This window comes from Bacillus rossius, chromosome 16, assembly GCF_032445375.1.
Source record: "Bacillus rossius redtenbacheri isolate Brsri chromosome 16, Brsri_v3, whole genome shotgun sequence".
Classification (NCBI taxonomy): domain Eukaryota; kingdom Metazoa; phylum Arthropoda; class Insecta; order Phasmatodea; family Bacillidae; genus Bacillus; species Bacillus rossius.
In genome coordinates this window covers 2,200,016-2,221,371 of record NC_086343.1, presented here as the reverse complement: position 1 = coordinate 2,221,371, position 21,356 = coordinate 2,200,016, and the positions used below count along the sequence as shown (strand labels likewise).

Here is a 21,356-nt window from a genome sequence, read left to right as displayed (position 1 = left end):
AAACTATACTTTTCTTCAGTAATGTAAAATGAGAAAATTGGCTAAATCTTGTTTTTAAAAATGCTACAAAATGCTAAATTTCAAATTCAAAATGCTAAATGTTATAATTTTAAATGCTATAAATCACCATCTCTAGCAATAATTAATCATTAAAATTTTTTGTGTGACTAATTGTCACATGCTAAAAGTCATTTTTGAATTTTCACAGCTCAGACATTTCTATAATTCATTGAAATACGTATAAATATGGTCCCACTTATTAAGTGTTTGTTCCTACAAATTTTTTATTGGCCGAAACATAAAAATTCTAATTGGGATGAAAAGGAAACTTAAAAGATTAGCTTTCTCCAACGTGTGCGTGCATGGCGTACCATCACTGCTGTATGTTCGAGCGTTCGTTGCCGTGTTCCAGAGCCTGTGTTTGCCTGCGCGTCCCTGCGCAACCCTCTCCACATATCCCTGATGCTGCGGAACGTGTTCCTGCTGTGGGAGTTTGCCTCCGCGTCGGCGCGGACGGGCAACGAGACGAGCGCAGGGGAGGCGTGCAAGCTGGTGGACACCCAGGTCCTGGAGACGTTCGTGCTCCGGCCCGACTGCACGGAAGACGTGAGTGGACGCTGCAGGATGTGCTAGCGCAGCGGTTCCCAAACGGTGGGTCGCGATTCTATCTTAAAACCATCGAATAAACTACCAGAAAAGATAGGAAAAATCGAAACAAATCGAATTGTGTGCAAACACATATCTATTTTTAAATAAATGTTTTGCTACAAACTGCTTGTATTTTGTCAACCATTTACAAATCAAAACATAAATTGTTTATCAATAATCAATCGGTATCTTAAAAAAAGCATAATTATATATCAATATTGGATTGTAAATTATATATACATAAGGAAGGGGTACGATACAAATAAGATTTTTACTCCACCATGGACCGATAGACCGTGGAGGTATTCCTATAAGGAAAGGTGGGTCGCCAGCTGAAAAAGTTTGGGAACCACTGTGCTAGAGATTGAAATCATCGCTGAGCGGGAGAAGCTTAGAATGTGTGCAGATTACCGCATGAACCTGTATAGAGGCAGAGGTTTTTATCCACAAAAAAAAGACCATGAAAACATAGGTCGACCTGGGATCTCCCACCAAGAAAAATCCAAGTAGACTTTAACACAACAAAGAGAAAATTCTGGTAAATATACAGTCCATAAAACACTGTTAAAATCATTTCCTGTGTTCATTTACCTATGTCTTGATCACTTTTACTTAACATCATGCAGCAAAATCATTTCAGTGTGCTTGTATTTTTTTTTCTGCATCGACATACGGGAAAAAATTATCAACAGAATGTTTGGTTGCAGGATTTTTTCATCTTTACGCTTCAAAATATTTAATATTTTCATTCTTAAATGTAATGTTAACCTCTGTTCTATGATAGACACAGAATTTTACGTTTAATTTTTGTCGTAAGATTTAAAATTATCTACTTGTTATTTGTATTCTGTCAAAAATGCTGCACATTTACTCGTCTGACAGTAATTAAAACCTCGGACATGTACACTATGCCACACAAACAACTGTGCAAAGCATGCCAATATAGGTTATGCGAGAATGTGTGGGGGCAAAGGATACAGAAAACTAGGAGATGTATAGAAACGAGTTGGTGGAAGTGTGTCTGATGAAGAATAATAATAAATTTAATATTTTTCGGTGGAGGGGACATCTGCCTCACATCAAGGTTAATATGGTAATTGTGAGTGAGTGTGAGTGCAAGAGAGAAAGTATAGTACCGTATTGGCATAAGAAATAAACCGAATCCTTTTCCGCTAGAAAACTTTATGACAGGTAAATTTAATTTTCAGGTTAAAGTTTTCAATTACATTTTACAACACTTAAAAAAATAAAGCCTGGTAACAGTTTCAAAATTTTAACTTGACATGATTATTTGTCTCACACACTATCAAAGTTCTCAGAAAATCTATACTGTATTTACTCGCGTAAAGGCCCCCCTTTTTTCCCAATTTGTCGACTTCAAAAAAGGGGAGGGGGCCTATACGCGAATTTGGAGGAAAAAAATAGATTTTTCTTTTCAAGTCGTGCGTCTTTGTTGGAATGATGTGGACTGGGGAGGCAGCGACTCCGCAGGGGGGAGAGGCAGTGCTATGACGGGTGGGGGGGAGAGAGGCAGAGGCAGCGCTGTGACAGGAGGGGAGAGAGGCAGAGGCGTGGCTTAACCTCCCTCCTGCCAGCTAGCCAGCCAACCAGACAAAGGAGTGTTAGAATCCTTGACCCACTTCCCTTCCTCCTTCACTTCCCCTCTTCTTCTCCGACAACACTGCACATCAACACAAGCGCGCGAGTCGGCGAGTCCAGCTTTCTTTATCTTTATGTCGTTTGAGATAGGACTAACTGCTTACGTCTGGCATGCCTCACGACGGTCCTACTGAGAACGGACAAACTATAATACCAGTCTCTGTATCATTGCCGCTTACAAAATCACCTCCCGCCGGTCACAATACATGGCTTGTTGTTTGATGCATGCCAAGCTGCCCTGCCCTCAGATAAACCCAGAAAAACACGTTTTGAAATTTTTTCTCAAAAATGTTTACAAAACAAGGAGGGGGGCTTATAAGCGGGCGGGGCCTTTACGCGAGTAAATACGGTATTTCATTTAAAAAAAAAAAAAAAAAGAATATGTTTGTACCAAAGTATATATATGTACAAAATTTTAGCTTTATTTATTTTTATCTTACATAAACACTGAAAGTGTTATGAAAACTGTAATATATAATAGATTATGTACGAGAAAAGTACAATAAGGTGTGTTTATTATGTTTCCATGTAATATTCTCCAAGATTTGGGCAACATTTTTTAAATGTTCAGAAAAATTTAAAGTGTTGGTTTTTATTTGCATTTTCAGAAGAAAATTACAGACTTAGATTCGGCTCAATACACCGAGTTAGTTGGAAAGTAAGTTGATGGGCTTGAAAGGAATAGAGTGTGTTTGAAAGATGCAGCCGCCCCCAGTAAGGGAGTTTGCTTCGCGCAGGTGGTGCTGTGTGTGACGCCCACCGTGGTCGGTACGCTGCACCTCAGAGGCGTAGCGTACAGCATTGCCAACCTCGCCCCTCCGGCCCCCAGCGAGGCGGGCACGGCCGCTCCTCAGCTCGTGCCGGGCAAGCAGCTGTTCGCGTTGACGCAGCCGCCGGTGAAGTCTCCGAGAGACAAGGCCTCGCCGGAGGAGCACTTGCGACTGGAACTGACGGTCGTGCCATCGGCGCCGTGTCTGCAGGTGCGGGGGTCGCTGTCCTCAGCGTGTGCTTTATTGTTTGTGACCTAGCATCGTCCAGGGTGTTCACAGTTAGTACTTTCCTACCAGATCTAGTACTTTAGTGGTCCAGTACATTTACGCTCGCATCTAGTCCTTTTTTTCTTTAATTTATTAATGTTACAATAACTCCAATAGGGCCCATGTTTTATTATTAAGCGTAATTATTTTTAAAAAAACTATGGAATGTGTACGTGTTTGTGGTGTGATAATTTAAGTTAGAGCATTGCAATGTCATAATAACTTCCTAAATTGTTAAAAACCATAACAAATTATAATTTAGTACTCTTTATATATATATATATACACATATACATATATACATATATATATATATATACACACACACACACACACACATACATACATATCTAGTACTTTTTTTTCGCCTGAATTGGTACGAAATATTTTTTTCCCTTGTGGACACCCTGGCACCGTCACGGTGTTCACATTGTGCAAAAGTCAGGGAATTTACTGTGAAATCTATAAATAAATAAAAAATAAAAAAAGTGGAAATTCTCTAGTGATAGTAATTTGAGGGGAAAATATCATGCTTCAGTCTGTCATACCCCTGACTTTGAACACATTTTTTTTTACAGATGGTTCATAGTCAAGCGTATGCAAGGTTCTTCTCAAACTAATGCAGCTATAGGGATGGTAGAGCTGGATCGTCTTTAATTTCTTTCAGAAAGTTGAAAATGGGAATAGGTAAATTACTTCTAAAAATTTGTCATTGGAAATTTGCAATTTTTTTTTCATGTAAAGTAATGGAAAAGTCGGGGAAATTTTTCAACTGATTGTGTGGACACTCTCACAGTGGATACACCAAAAAAAAATTTGTAGTCATTTCAATTATCATATGGCCTAGTTTTTAATTTGGCCAAAGACCTTTGTAATAAAAAAAGTCATCAAAATAACTAGTTGTTTTCAATGATGCTTGAAGAAACAGACCAACAGACAATCAGGCAATAATTTTAAAAACTTTATTTTTGACTTCCCAATATGTAATGTAAATAGTCATTTGCAATAGTTTTTTTCATCATTTCATCCAATGTATAGTGTCTGGGCTCAGTCGACATAATGGACTGTATAATTACTGATAATCACAAACTTCTACTGTTGCGCACGGCCGACCTACCGAAGCGAAAACAAGCGAGGATGAACTGGTCGCAAGATGGCGTGGGAGCAGCAGCGTCACGATCCCAACGCTGCTGCGGGCGGGAAAATTCAAATTCAACATTTACACCCGGCCCGAACATACAGACTTCCGGCCTCGGAATTGTTTTGTTACCGACGTGGATAACCGCGGTGGTTGTCGCCGCCACGTGCGCCGCAGGTGGTGTTCGCGGGCCTGCCCACGGAGATGCTGTGCGGGGAGCTGCGGCCGGTGACGGTGGAGCTCACCAACACGGGCAGCGCCCCGCTCTCGCGCCTGCTCGTCGCCTGGTCGCTGCCCGAGAGCTTCTCCCTGGAGGAGCGGCCGCGGCCGGCCCTCGGCCCGCAGCCCGTGGCCCGGGTGCCGCTGCCGGGGGGGCTGGCCCCCGGGGCCACGCGCGCTGCCCGCCTTTGGCTGCGGGCGCCCGACACCAGGGCCACCGCCCTCGTGCACGTCATGTTCTACTACGAGAACAACACCCACGCCGTCCCCAGGTGGGTGCCGTACCTCCCGCCGGGTACCACTTGTTGAAAAGTTTTATTTTAACGAGACAGATATCTTATCTTCATAGGTAAATTAAAATTCTTAAATGATATTTTCTAGCCCTTGTGCCATTTATTGAAAAAAGTTTTATTTTAACGAGACAGATATCTTATTTTCATAGGTAAATTAAAATCCTTAAATGATATTTTCTAGCCCTTGTACCGTTTATTGAAAAGTTTTATTTTAACGAGACAGATATCTTATCTTCATAGGTAAATTAAAATTCTTAAATGATATTTTCTAGCCCTTGTGCCACTTATTGAAATAAGTTTTATTTTAACGAGACAGATATCTTATCTTCATAGGTAAATTAAAATTCTTAAATGATATTTTCTAGCCCTTGTACCATTTATTGAAAAAAGTTTTATTTTAACGAGACAGATATTTTATCTTCATAGGTAAATTAAAACCCTTAAATGATATTTTCTAGCCCTTGTACCGTTTATTGAAAAGTTTTATTTTAACGAGACAGATAGGTATCTTATCTTCATAGGTAAATTAAAATCCTTAAATGAGGGAGAGAGGAACAGATAGATGCCACATTGGTTTCTACAATTATCATGCCTTAACATGTTTTTTATATTTTTAAATATTAACGTGAATATTGCACAGTACATTACAATTAACAATAGTTAACATTATGAATAATTGAGAATTATGAGCGAACGCACTTGGTAATAGAAGCAGATTCATCTAGAATTCCATTCTCTTATCTAATGTCTGTACAGTTGTTATCACAAATGTATACATTTTTCATCTCTCTTGGTAGTTCCTCTTGTGAAGCGTGGTCCTGTACAAGTTTTTAATTTCCCCGCGGATGGTCGCAGTCGCAAGGAAGTGTTTCGTGCGACGCGAAGCCGTGTCCAAGGCGCGCCGATCCCACCTGTGCCCGCAGGTACCGGCTGGTGCGGCACAGCTGGCAGCTGTCCGTGCTGAGCTCCGTCGAGGTGTCAGTGACGGCGCGGAGGAGCCGAGCGCCTTCCCGCGACGAACCTCGGGAGCTCCTCAACCTCGCCTTGTGCCTGAAGAACAGCAACCAGGCACGTCAGCCCGCTGCTCTTACGTTCCCGGACACTCAACCCCGTGGTCGACGCCCCAAAATGCATTAGGTTATTGCTGTCTTACGGTTTCTCCTCCTCATCCGTCTACAACCTAGATGGCAATGAGAGGGTGTCTACCAACCCCTGAACACCAGGACAATTGGGAAAACTGCGGGGAGTTAGACATGGCGGAGAAGTAACGAGGAAAAGGCCATGAATTTCCGGATGAAACCAGGAATGTGTTGTTGTGTCTGCATTCCTTTCCTCTTTAAGATAGGTTAGACTTGGGCTCGGAATTTCGTTTGCCGTTCAACGTCGCCAGGCCGATAGTGAACGAACGCGTGTTGTGATGGCGCAACACGTACCATAAGATTCTACAGGAAAATACATATCAGATTATGCCCACCTCTTCCACCATACCGCTTCATCTTCCCGACGATACTTATTATGACAGTTTGGGCAATTAATTATCTTTCACCAGTGGGTTGACAAAAAAATAATAATGCACAGAAGAAAAAAAATGTTGCCCCCTTTACCCAAGCGCGGCACACTTTGGGAAATGTGAATAATGTCTCCGTAGGCTTGTGGTTTTCTCTGTGTTTTGCAGTTTTCCTGTTTCCAGCAACAGTTGTTCCATCAGTGCTCCATTTTCATCTCATCACTTCTCACTGTCTGTCACGCTGATGTCTTAGTTAATTTATTAATTCAGTTTTTAATTTATGGTGTACTGGACTTGGAGCAGTGATCCCCATAATTTTTGGGCCTTAATAATAAAAGGTGTCCGTGTTCTGCTTTCAAATTTAGCTATTAAAATGTTGGTACCTAAAAGGACAATTAGAGAAAACATCTATTCTTAACCTTTAGTAATATGTTATTTACAGATGTAACTCTTTAACAACAGTAGCTTTCAGAATTAAGTTGTATTTGTGGATAAATGCCTTTAAAAAATGTTTTTGTTATAATGGTGTGCGGACATCTGGAGCTGCCCATAGTCTATGTCCCAAGCTGACAGAGCTGTGTTGGGGAGTCCTCTTACCATTCATTATTGATTGTATTAAGAATTGGAATAAAAGAAAACTTTATAATCATAGCTTCTGATTCTCAAATGGAATTATTGTATTCTACCAACTGTAAGATAGCGTATCAATGTATCATCTTACATAAGACAAACTGATGAAAAAACTGACATATAAAAATCCATAAAAAAAATTTCGTATTCCATTATAAATTATAATTACATCTAGTTTGATATACCACCCATAAATTACCTTTTCACTTCATTGGTAAAGTTTTGACAGAGGCCATGGTTTGGGGTTGTCATCTCATCGCGTTCCATCAAGACGATCCGGTTTTGCTTCACGGCGAGGTCGGACTCAGGTTTTTCGCAAGTGGGAAACGTTTTGACAGCATTCATGATACAGTGTGTTTTCTCAGGGTATTCCCACCACCCATCTCATCACCACTCATCTTCTCCCATGACCTCTATGTCAACGTTTACATCAAGTCGTTATTCATTTTTTAAATGTCTTGTGTTTCAGGTGCATGACCCTGTGATGACTGAAGTTACGCCAGTTCAGCTGTCGGTGGCAAGTAGGACGTGGCGGCTCGTCGACACTGTGTTCATTCCGAGGGGTGAATATTTTTTATTCTACAGCTAATTCAAAAGCGTAGTTGAATGACGAGAGTTAAGTCTAATCAAACGAGAAGATAGGTTAGTAGTTAGTACAGTTATTATTTTGCACGTTTGTTTGAATGTTTAACAGAAGCAAAGTTTTTCTCTACTTGAAAAATGAAATTTTGGTGTCGCATCAAGTAATAAAAGAAAACCTACCGAAATCGGGGTATGAAGTAAAATGTGTAGTAGCTTCTGTAAACAAAGCCAGGAGTACAAAGAGTAACTATTGTGTTTGTGGAATTCATAAATATTTTTGCCTGGTACTGTAGTAGAAAGTAAATACTACAATTGAGGTATTGATAAACTTTGTTATTGAAATTTGTTTGCATTGTTACACATGTGTGATATAATGCGTGATGTTTTCAGAAATGGCATAGATCCAACTCAAGGAAACAGCTATATTTTATGCCAAACTTCCACAAAAAATAATTACATTTTTTTGTGAATTTCGCACTTCACCATTTTTTGGGGTCCCCATATATTGTATAAATGTTGATGATTTGGTTCTTCAAATTTAATTTTAAACAATTTTATTTGTTTTCGTTAGTTTAGAAGCTTCGCAAATACCTAGTACCTTGGTGGATCACACATCCTGAATTTTTTCCAAAGCTAGTCTTTCATCACTGATAGTGGCATTTTTCTGAGGAAACTATATTAAAATTTAAGTACGTACATATTTGTGGAAACATAATGCAATGTAAATCATAAAATAGTAAGGTCGAACCCTAACCATCTCCAGAAAGGTGGTGTTTGGTTGTGAATCACACTTTGAATGTTCCTGGTTGACTTGGAGGTAGTTCTTATATTTTTAATGTCATGTTTCAGAATCAATGCTGCAGTCTCAAGAATCTGTGCACTTTTTGGCGAAAGCCTGCAGGAGAGGAGGAGGAGGTATGTGCAGTTCGTTTTTTCTTCAATTTTTATGTTGCTAGGCCTGGACTTAGTATTTTTTTAACACGATCAGCCCAGGTGCTCAGTCTGAACTGTGAACTGTGAACTGTGAACTGTGAACTGAAGTTCCCCCACACATGATCAGTCTTGTGGTGGGCAGTTGCTGTTGGATGTGTCGTTTTATCATAGAATGTGGAAGAAATTTCTGATGTTGCAGTTGCGCTTTCAGTTAAACAAAGGGGGGAAAATCATGAAGATGTCTGCCATAACACTCAGCTGATGGACTGATGTAGTGTTTTTTTTTTTTTTGGACTGACAGTTTGGACTGGCGGGATGTGTGTTCCCACACACGGCAGTTCAGACTTAGGGTTCTCGAGCACAAAGTCCGATATGATGGGAAGCCATCATTTCCGACATTGTTTCACCGTCCTTGCTCACACGCTGCAGTTCCAACTGTCAGTTCCGACTGATAGTGTGTGGGGGCCTTAAGGCTCAAAACTGTTATTTAAGGACATTGTTCATGTTTCGTGCAATCCAGAATATTTTTTTTTATTATTCCTTTAATACAGACTCGCCGGTTTTTATGTATTTTATCAGTTTTCGCAGATATTTTAAGATTAAAACAGATTGGTGGAAAACCATCGACATTCACAGACATCTACAATGGTTGAGCTGATATTTTCTCATTCACTCTATCGTATTTACTCGCGTATTAGCTATTAAGCTTGGATGATGATGACATTTATTTCATTAATTTATTCCACATAGTAATCCTTGTAACTCACAACTTTTAACGATCACTTCTATTGTTTTACTGTGTACAATTTAAAGTACTGTGAAAGTTAACATTTCAAAAATAACAGAATTTTTATACAAATAAACAAGATGTAGAAGCTGATCTTTCTGGCAGGCATGATGGAAAGATTCTTTTTAAAAAAATAGTTCAGTACAAACAATTGATTGCAGTGCTCGCTCTGTTGTTTGTCGCAGGTTCCAGCGACAGCTTGTTCTCGGACGTGGTGTTGGGGGGCGAGGGGGTGGCCAGCGCGGGGGAGAGCCCCTACTCGGACTTCTACCACCACCACTTCCCGGAGCGGGGGGCGGACCCCGACGGAGACACCCGCGAGGAGGCCGTGGACAAACTGGAGACAGCGCTGAGCCTGGACCTCGTCGTCATCGTGCGGTGGCAGGTGCGGGCTCGACGCTGTCACCGTGTTGCGAATAACACTGCAGGGGTATTTCTAATACCGTAACTTCATAACATTGAATATTGCTGTAGCATATCTCATTAGTTTGTCAGCGTTGGCTGTTGAAGTTAAGTAATTTGATCAATATAAATGCCAAGTTTAGATATTTGAATGGAACAGTAACTACCCTCTTTTATAGCGTAATCGTCGCACCTATATTTAAGGCCGTCAAAATTGTGATTAAAAAAACTTCTCGCGTAAACGTCGTTTTATGTTTTTGGTCCTGCTATTATAGCTCGAGCGCTTTGTGTAAGTATCTTTTCCATATAAAACTGTGTATTTTAAAGTAGAAATCCAATATTTATTCAAACATTACCACTTACTTATTTAATTAACGGAAATACTAAGTTGTTTGACGTGTAAAATTTTGTTTGTAAACGTTATTTCCTTTATCTGACCGCCTGCGTCGCCACGGTGTACCGCTTATGAACATGTAGCCAGCGCTAGTTGGCATCATTCATGTTTGGTTATGTTGCTTCCCGTATAGAGTGCGCGCAAGTAGTCGAATATCGATATCTCGCCGATGCATGCAACACGCGCTCTCTGTCAGGTGCAGAGTTATCTACATTAGATGGCCCAAACTCTTTCCTGGCAAGCGTGTACTACGTCGGTTACGCGTTAGTTCACGTCACATGTTCAAGTGACTTGCGTTCGTGTCACAGATTTTGTTTTTCTATTTTAAGTTAAAGAAGGTTTTTGTTTAATGAATTATTAATACAAATTGTTTGGCGTGCTATTGTATACTCCACCTTTTTTTAAATAAATGTACGGGTTGGGCTTTTATGAATAACTTTACCTAACAAAAAAAAAATTTCCACATAATCGTCGCACCTCTACTTTTCAAACTTGATTTTAGAATATAATGTGCGACGATATGCGAGAAAACACGGTATACTGTACTTATCATTTAAGACACTCAATAAGTATTCAAAGTTATTTCACTGCTGTCTCACAAAACAGTAGCGGAAATAATCACTTGGATGATTGAAAATACTACCGTATTGGCCCGAATATAAGGCGACCCCGAATATAAGGCGACCTGCAGTTTCAGGAGGCCAAACAAATGTAAAAATTATTTTTGGTTTAAATTAATGTGAAAATTCATTAGACATACATTTTGTGTTGATAAATTGTTTTTGCATTTATGTATAACAATTAATTAATATTTATCACATTACTTATTTAAAATAAGTTTGAATGGCCTACCCTAAAAGTCAAAAGAAAACAATTAGAAAATATTTACATTTGTAAGTATTACACTAGAAATTTTTTCGTATGTTTACTCTAATGAAGCTGCATAATTGTCATCTTCAGAGCTGTTTATTTGTCTAGGGCTCGTTCCCCGCCGTTCTACCGATGTGTGATTGTTCATTTTTCACAGTTTACTGTATCTACGAATTTAAAATTTTTACAATGGCTATTAATCCCTCTTAAAATACAGCATTTAACTTTCCGTTTGACTTAAGCTACATATTACCACAGAACAAGGCGTATTACTATTTAGTAGTGTGTTAAACGTAAAAAAAGCAAACAAAGAATGCATCTTGCCGGAACAAAACAAGTGGCTAGCTGACATGATGAAGCATACGGCCAAGAATAACTTCGGTTACGTGACCGCGTATATTTTTCCATATTACTATCTGACAGAGAGAGTCTGTTCTATGAATTTGAAAGAATAATCTATTATAATTATGAAAGGTTTTTACATAAATAGAGAGTGGATTATTAAAATAGCTTTTGAAGCAACGTACCAAATTCGTGTTAATATGGCGTCTTCGTGCGTGTTCGGCAATGTTCGTTTTACAACAAAGAAATATTGTGGAAAGACAGTTGGCAGCCGTGAATTTCCAAACATTACATCCGAAATGTTTGTAAACGTAAACAATCGTTCTGAAAATAACTGTGATATTTTAGTACAAATATTTCCGTTAAAAATCTGAAGAAAAATTACCGTAAATGTTAACACGCGATTGTACACAAAGTACAAATATGAATTGTGAAATAAAAGGTTGCCATTTTGAGATGCTTCAACATTCACGTTTTTACTCAAGAACAAATATTTTAATTTTCAACTTCAAACAATTGTCAATTACTGCAATATTAGGTGGATTTATCGTTTTTCCCCGTGTGAGGTAACAAAGTTTTAATATAAAAAATTGTGAACGTTTTGTTAAACAATGTTTCTACTGTAGCTTTCAGCTTGGAACTAATGTTTGCGGTTCTGACGTCTTGGGTGCGAAAATAAGGCGACTTCCAATTTTTGCATCTCTCGTTTATGTAAAAATGGTCGCCTTATATTCGGACCAATACGGTATTTCTTTCATTCTTTAACGTGAAAACAAATTATTTGTATTTATTTCAACAAGCAAATCAGTAGTGGGGAAAATAAATACACTTCTATGAGCGTGGATTACTACAGAAAACACGGACACTCCTTTGCAGTGGCTACTAAAATAAGTGAAGGCAGTAGTTACAATAGTGTATTGAATACCAGCACAGGACACATGGACGCCTTGCAGCACCCACTAGCAGGATTCAGAGAGCTGTGCACTAGTCCACAAGTGATTAGACTCTAGACTATACATATATGTACCATGTTTTCTCGCATAATCATCGCAGATTTTATTCTAAAATCAAGTTTGAAAAGTAGGGGTGTGACCATTGTGCGGAAAAAATTTTTTTTGTTAGGTAAAGTTATTCATAAAAACAAAACCCGTTCATGGAAAGTACGTTTATTTAAAAAAAAAAAATGTGTAGGATACAAGAGCACGCCAAACAATCTATATTAATAATTCCTTAAACAAAAACCTTTCTTCAACTTTAAATAGAAAAACCAAAACTAACGCGAACGCAAGCCGCTTGAATCTGACGTGAACTAACGTGTCGTAGTACACACTTGCCACGAAAGAATGCGGGCTATCAAATGTAGTTAACTCGGCACCTGACAGAGAGTGCGCGTTGCATCCAATCGGCGAGATATCGATATTTGACTACGTGCGCGCGCTCTATATGGGAAGCAACATAACCAAACATGAATGATGCGCTGGCTACATTTTTATAAGCGGTACGCCGCGGTAACGCAGACAATCAGATAAATGAAATACCGTTTAAAAACGTCTTTAAAAGAAAATTTACACGTCAGAAAACTTTGTATTTCCGTTAATTAAATAAATAAGTGGTAATGACCGAAATTAATTTTTAGATTTAGATTATACCTACACCGCGGCGACGCAGACGATCAGATAAAGGAAATAACTTTTAAAAACGTCTTTATAAGAAAATTGACACGCCAAACAACGTCGTATTTTTCCGTTAAATTAGTAAGTAAGTGCTAATGACCGAATAAATATTAGATTTCCACTTTAAAATACTTCGTTTTATACGGAAAAGATACCTACACAAAGTGTTCGGCATCTACTAGCGGGACCAAAAACATCATGCAACGTTTACGCGATAAGTTTTTTTATCCCAATTTTGACAGCCTAAAATATGGTTGCGACGATTACGCGCGTGATACGATTCTGCAATAAAACACGCTATATAACTTTTGTGTTGGCGATAGTTTAAAAAAAAATTATTTTTATAGTTTTACTTTTTTTTTTTTTTTTCAGTTGCATGGTTGAGAGTGTGAAATGTGTTGACGGTTTGTATGTCTATGACCTATAATATAGCTCAGTTCTCATACGTTTGTAACGCTTGAGTGGTTCTCTTCTCGGTAAAAACCACCGCTAGGCGACACCGGGCATGTTGCTTTTGGGCTGACTTCCCGGAGCTTCGCACGCCCCTGTTAACAATGGAACAGTCTGGTTACTTTCGGGACCAAGTCATTAAAAGTCCATCTGTAGACCTCCGCTGTCCTTCCCCGCCACCTTTGAGTGTGTTCATGGTACTGCCCACCTATTGTAACGCCCTCCATGAATGCTGTTGAATGAGTAATGCCAACTGCGAAGGTGCGTTCAGTTGGTTGAATTGTAAATAATTATTAAACATGTGCCAGTCACCTTATTTTTTCTGTGTTTAATTTTCTGTTTTTTAAATGTACATGCAGAACGAGAAAAGGTCAATGATATTTTGACGTGACAACGTCTTATAAAACGATGAATGCCGGCTGCATGCACGAAAAAGTGTCCCGTTGCTCACGTTGTCCCATTACGCTCATTGAACACTTGCGCCATATCTATCTCTTTCACTCGATTGGAACAACCATCGATTTGACTTTTTCGAGGCACATTAAACTTGAAACACTCCCATTCGTTTCCTACTTTTCCTATCGTCCTATCCTTAACAGAATAACGCAGATTGGAATAAGTTAAATGGCAAACATGTATAAAAGTTATAGTTCAAATAATCTCTTTATTAAAGTAATAAACATATTTAAATTAACGAGTGCAAATGAAAGTAAATTAATCAATTAAATTGTAGATTTCATTTCACTCCTTCTTTGTATCCATACAAAATATGTAGTGATAATTCGATTAAAAATGATTCCATTTTGTTCATAAAAGTATGCAATCATTTCATCAATGTTTTGTTATGACGTCACGTTAAACTATCGTCCGTGAACCGACTTTACAGACAACCAATTTTTTTTTTTGAGAGGTGCAACGTCTTAGCTCTCGGCACACGGCGTCTGGTGGGAGTGATGTCGTGAATGCGACGGTGAGTGCAGGCGGCCGTGGAGAGCGGCGCGGGCGTGCGCCGGACGGTGATAGGCCAGCACCACGTGCGGCTGGAGCGGCTGGAGGAGACCAGCTCCTGGCCCCGGCCCCCCGCCCCCGCCCGACCGCTCGACCCCCTGGCCCAGCTCGGCCGCATGCAGCACCTCGTCGTGTGCACCGCGCAGCACGCCCCATGCGTCACCCACGACTTCTCCCGCGCCCGGTAACCACCCTCCGTGCGTCGTCCTAGTGCGTCACTTGCGCAAACACCTGCATCTGTGCTGAGGAGGACAAGCTGGAGATGATTGAAATATTACTCTACATAAAATAACATTACTTTTGAGTGTTTGAATAGGTTTTTTTTTTCAGTACCCATCGTTTGAAAGTAAGCAGCGTATTTTTGTAAAGCTCGAATTATCAACTTTTTCCAAAAAATTTAATAATGCTTTCTTTCTCCTTTGAACGTAGCGGCAGCCGCTATTGACAACACTTGAACAAACATTTTTACTGCAACGCAGTTTCGCCCACATTAAAAAACATAAATAATATCTAGTAAAGATTATAAAAAAATTAACTTCTATAATTACATACTTTTGGGATGTTATACTAATAAAAATTAAAGTTAAATATATTTTAAATCATTTATATTATTATGTATTTAATATGTAATAGGTTATTAATGTAGCAGACCTAGCCTAAACAAACTTTTACTTTTATAATCCAATCTTTTCAGAATTACCGAAATATTTAATATATTCTCCTTATCAAGGCCAAAACAAACATAGTATTAAACCTAGACACTGATATAATTATTAATAATGTTTAATTTTTTTTTCGGACTTCGTAGCATTGAAGAATTGGTTTCAACATTTCCAAAATATATTCTTCACTTTAGTAACTTTCCGCATGCATTATATATATTTTAACCCTTGGTACTACAGCATAATACTCTGCTCCTGTAAATACCTTCTGCAGCTACTCAGGCTCAACGCGACTAAAAATTAATAAAGCCTGGACTTAACTGGACTTGACCCAAAAAATTTGCAGACCTGTCCCATCTCCAGTAAGTGGCAAACTGTGTTTTGTACTGAACAAACAAGTTTTGAAACACGTGTAGGAATGTGTGCCTGTCTGGTTGCAGGATATGCGTGGTTCCTGTCGTGCTGTCGTTGCAGAACTGCTGCGACAGCCTGCTGGCTGTCAAGGTCAGCAGCGTGGGCTGCAAGTACGTGTCCTCGATCATTGCCAAGACATGACGTGGTGCCTGAGCAGTCCCGTTAGGCATGCCGCTTCCTCTGTGTCTCTGGCAGCTTCCAGAGCTCATTAGTGCTTTCCTGCTTTCACTTTGGTCATGTGCCATTGTGCAAGACAAAACATGACTGATCGGTAAATGCGGTAAATGCGGAGTGTCATGAGGATGGTCATAGTACAGTACGAATGTAGGTCGAGCTTTGCGAGGAGAATGTAAAGCAGGATGGAAAAGAGGATAGCGAGAGAGCTAGATTGTCGGAGCAAGTAGAGGGGATAAAAAAATGCTGCCAAAGAAACAGAAGAGCGTATGGGTTGGTTGTGTTTGCCCATAATACTCGTGCATTTGCAGAGGAGACTTCTGTTACAGTCAATTCTCTCGCCAACCATGTTTCACATCTGCAAAAGAAATTACACTACAATGCTCTAGAAAAAAAAAATTTTTTATAATATACACATGAATAATTTGATGTTAGTTGCTACAACGCAAATTGATTTTTTTTTTTTTTTTTTTTTGTGTATTCATTACCGATAGTCATTTAGTGAGGCTAAGTCATGTTATATTTAAATTTTAAATGAAGTAAAAATAGCTAAGATTATTTTTTGACTAGGGTTTTTTTTTCCAACAAAGCACATATATCCTTTTTTATATTTACTATATGTAACAAAATATGTGGGATTATTATTTTAAATTACTTAAAATTCTTTAGTTTTATGGATATAATCAGTCGAATCCGCAAAAAAAATTTCATTTTAAAAGTTACTGGTTCAAGGAAATGAATTGCCGGGTTTTTGTTATGTTTCACTTCATTTCACACCACCACTCCGTTGCTTCGATTAACATGTGCGTGGCGGGGCGGGTGTGATGCTTTAAAATTATCTTTCATTTCGTTGGTGGGAATGATAGATTTTTATATAATTTGGAGTGGGGATATCCCCCCACTGACATGTGCGGGTGTGTCGCCAGCGCGCAGCCGGGCCCGGGCAGGAGCCAGCTGTACTCCCCGCACTGTCCCGGGGGCTGCCGCTGGGTGGGGCCGGCGAGCTGCTCCCTGGAGCTGCCCGCCCACGCGTCGCGCTCCGTGCAGCTGCGCCTGGCCGTCGCTGGCCCGGGCACCTTCGGCGTGGGCGCGGGGCTGGAGGTGCGGTGCGGCGTCCCGGGGGCCCCCGAGGCCGACCACGTGGCCCAGGCGTGGCGCGCCCGGTCCTCCCTTGTGGTGCGCGACGCCTCCTCGCGACCTCCTCCCCGCTTCCCACGAGTAGACGAGCAACCGAATGGATAGTCGTGCACGTGAAACAAAATTATTACATCTTCCGCCGACTCTCCAATTTCCCGTGCTGTTGTGGTCAAAGATTGTAATTATTTCTGATGGAAACTTTACACGTAATATTTATTAACAAGATTTGTTTTTTTTACAGATTATTTTTGGCTTACTGTTGCATAGTCAATATTTTTATTGTTTGTGTAAATTTCAACGTTGAAGTTGAGAATTTATTCTTAAATATAATTTTATATATATATATATATATATATATATATATATATATATATATATATATATATATATATATGTATGTATGTATGTATATATATATGTATGTAAGAATATATATACATATATATAAAAAATTTCATTTACGTCACTTGCAAATAATCAGGACAAAAACACACTCCGGCGTAAGTTAAGTCAGTGCATCAGAAATCGTCGAAATGAGATGGTATCTCTTGCGCACATCTCTCTGGGGTTGGACGCGTGGCACTAACCCGAAGCAAGTCTGTGCGAGTCTGTTCCACCCGGGGTCCAGTTTTCCACGTGCAGAAATAGGCAGTAATATTTTATTCGAAGATGTATTTATTCTAGTTACAATAAATTACTGCGTTTACATTGGACTATCCGAATGTCACTTTTGATTTTTCTCGGAAATGAACTATTTTTTATTTTTATTTTATTGTCAAGCAATTATATGTAGTATTGTGGAAAATAATTACATAGTGCTACGGAATACAAACATTTTTTCTCTTACAAAGTATTTCAGTTGTGCGATTGCAGACTTATTAGGAAAAACCAATCTTCTTCTGCCTTAACTAATCTCGTCAAATCATAAAGTTTATTCATAGCAAATTCAACTATTTCTTGTGGACTTGCATGTTGAAGGTGTTTTTTTTTTTTTTTTTTTTTTTTTTCTGTCTGGATCTATTGTCAAAGTTAAATTAAAGTTAAGAATTTTCATTATCATATTTAGTGTTGCCTTTGTTTTACACCTGTTTTTAGTTTTTTTTTTTTTTAAATTTAAAATTATGACTACTTCTGTTTGATTTTCTCTGTCTTGTTAATTTTGTAGTAAATTTCATAAACTGATTGTATTTAGATTGAAATTATACATAGCTTATTCAATAATTGTTACAAGTTTTTGTACAAAAAAAATTGTTCGGATTAAGATACAGCAAAATTATAGCTTTACAGAACTTAGTGAGCATTTATATTACAATTAATGTAAGAAACACACTACTTTTACTTTGTCTACATTTGTAGGTATTTATTAGTGATATAAATTAATTCTATAAAAAATTAACGATTGTCAGTGTATGGAACTAAAAATGTTACAATATTAAGTTAATTAAGCTGTATGTCTAAATTGAGGGAGGGGGGGGGATGTAGATTTTTGTTTTTTTTTTGCATGTATACTCTTTTCTCACATTGGCTTCTTCACAATTAGCTGGTTGCATAAATATATTTCTTTTTCTTCTCCTTGCAATCTAATTTATTAAAAACACTTTTATGTAGAAAGTAGTTGGAAAAATTCTAAGCTTTGAAACACTTTGTATTGTAACTCTTAAAAGAATTTACAATTTTGCTCAAAGCCAAGATAAACATTTTTCAACTTAAGCTTACTGTGGGAAAATGTTGGACTACTTACTAATTTAGATGTCTTATAATAGACACTGAAACAAATTATAATCTTTTTAGTACATATTGGAAAATTATTTGTGTTTTGAAAGGCTATTAGAAAATGGTCATGCTGTGTCCATCCAAATGTTTGTTTGACAAAATGTTTGTACTGAAAAATTGTATGACAATGCATTTTGATTAGAAACACTAGTTTGCACTGTACTGAGATTATTTAATTTTTTCTTCTTCTTTTTAATATAGTTGGGATTGTATATGAGTTTAATTAAGCCTATGCAAAATCTTAATGATATCCTTTTATGGATGAAAACTTATTACTGTAAGCAAAGAAGCAGGAAATTTCTGTGATACATATTTGAGTATTTAGTGCAATTGGCACTTTTCAGTTACTTCAATGCCTTGAAGATGAACCAAAATAACTTGTTTTACGTTCAAACAGAATGTATGATTTGTCTTTGGTAGTGTTACAGCGAGTGTGTTTGTATTTCTGTTAGTAACCTCATAATTGGAGGTTTGGATTTTGTGGTACAGATTAACTATTTATTTTATATAGTTTATTTTTGTTTGTAACATTAACTGTTGTAATATAATTATTTGTTATGTTGTGTTATTGTGACCATAAAGTTTATAGGTCTTACCATGTCTGTAGATTTTTTTTCCTCAGGTTTTTTTTAGCATTATTATTACTATTAACATTAATTTTGTGGATGGTGTGATCGAGTCTTCCAACAATTTGGAATGTGTACGTAAAACTATCACCACATGATTGCACAGCAAGTCCCAGTGTGATTGGTGGAAGCGTGTGACCGGAATACCTGCCTGTAGGAGGTGCTGACAGGTAAGTATCCCCCCCCCCTCCCCCAGGGCGTGAGGTGCTTCGGATAATGGAAGTCCAACAGAAAACTTTAAATGTTCGGATTTCATTTTGAGAGAAAAAAAGTTCTCAAATAAAAAAAAATATATATCATGTAAACAAGAAATTCATGGTCCACTATGTTTAACTGCGTATGGGTCACGTACAACCCTTAATGCGAGTTCTTTAACATTTCCAAACGGATGCTATGCGTATATCTTCTGCATTCTACGATATTTTGGGTTAATGTTTTTGTGGTAGTTCTAACAAAGTGTGCAAATTGCTTAATGTTGGAAGTGTTTTTGAAAAAGTATGAAGACAAAGGATCTTACATGTTCAAGTTTTGTAATGTGCCCATAGATTGGAAAAGAAAGACTTGTGTAAATAAACATTGTAAATTTTGAGCATTGCATAAGGTGAACAAAGATAGGTGCGAGGCATCGGGTTCTGGAACCAAGCGTCAAATTACTTTAGATGTAAACATTTTTTTTTTTTTTTTTTTGCAAGAAAGGTAAGGACGAGAAAACTAAAGTAGCCAAGGACACAAATTGCTGTTTTGTAAAAGTGAACGTAAAACTTAACCATCCAGCCATAAGGGAATGGCTGAAAAAATATGTGAAATGAAGGTGAACTTTTTGAAAGTTTGTAACTACATCATATGTTAAGTAAAAATAAGATTCTGAATTCCAGTGTATGGGAATGTAACATTTCATTGCAGGTTTGGGAGATTTTCCTTATGCACACACATTATGCACTTTTACCTGCAGCCTTTAAGGATGGAACAGGAAGAGAAAGTAAAGCAGGACGTTAAGGCGCATGTGGTCGAAAATAGAAACTGTATGGAGTAGCTGTTTAGAAAATTTGCACAACAGTTCATACAGTAAGTAGTACAATAAAATTGTTAGTTAAACTATTTATGCAGCAATTGTCTATTGCACGTGCACCACATTTTTTTGTTTTAAAACTTATAAGTTAATTCATAGGTGTTAAAAATCAACAAACTCAAATTTTTTGGACAATTTGTATGGGGTTTTAAATCTTTATGGGCTTCGAGAAATCATTCTTTTAGTCTGTTTTCAAAATGTGTTTTTTTATGTTTTTTTTGTCCAATTCTGCTTTTTAGTGATTTGTATTAAATTTTACGATTAATTTAATTTAATTTTTAGTGCAATAAACTATCTGTTTTCATTCTTAACCCCATACAGATTGTAATGAAAATGTGTGACTAAAATTTAAATACCTATAGTAATACTTGTAAAGTTTAAATCTAAAATACGTAATACAGTCAAACCTCATTATTAAAAACCTGAAGGGACCATAATTTTAGCACTTTGTAATAATGAGGGTTTGTATTAACCAAACTATTGGGATATCATGACAAAAAAAAAATTGATTGAAATACACACCGTTGGTAGTATAAGCTGGCTTCACTTCATGCATGACAATATGTATACACTGAAGAAAACAAACACAATGCAACACTTACAGAATAAATCATAATACGAACTTCAATACCCTTGCATTCATGACACATTTTCTATTCAAACATTTGGTTTAAAAAAAGCATCAATTCTGGTTTCCACAATCTTTTTCTTATAGGCATTGTTTACCACATTTAACTTTGGTCGTATCTACTGCTGCCAACACCCTACACATAGTTTTGCCAACAAGATTGTTGTGATCCTTAAACCGTTGTAGCCAACCATTGCTGAACTTGAAGTCTGAAATTCCTAACCTCAAAGCTAGATAGTCTGCCTTCTTCTGAATCATAGGTCCAGAAATTGGCAAGTTTGATGCACGCATATCTTAAAAC

General features: G+C 38.0%; 1 protein-coding gene across 1 annotated transcript in view; it reads left to right on the top strand.

The window, feature by feature from the left end:
* The window catches only part of LOC134540458 (trafficking protein particle complex subunit 8), a 36,860-nt gene extending 16,623 nt beyond the window's left edge, over positions 1-20,237 (top strand). The window contains exons 13-22 of the mRNA XM_063383227.1: positions 413-606; positions 3,045-3,287; positions 4,660-4,973; positions 5,918-6,062; positions 7,601-7,694; positions 8,563-8,628; positions 9,619-9,818; positions 14,545-14,756; positions 15,675-15,758; positions 16,749-20,237. Of these exons, the coding sequence (XP_063239297.1) occupies positions 413-606; positions 3,045-3,287; positions 4,660-4,973; positions 5,918-6,062; positions 7,601-7,694; positions 8,563-8,628; positions 9,619-9,818; positions 14,545-14,756; positions 15,675-15,758; positions 16,749-17,064 (1,868 nt within the window). The 3' untranslated portion in view covers positions 17,065-20,237. The remainder of the gene's footprint in view (positions 1-412; positions 607-3,044; positions 3,288-4,659; positions 4,974-5,917; positions 6,063-7,600; positions 7,695-8,562; positions 8,629-9,618; positions 9,819-14,544; positions 14,757-15,674; positions 15,759-16,748) is intronic.
* The last annotated feature ends 1,119 nt before the right edge of the window (positions 20,238-21,356 follow it).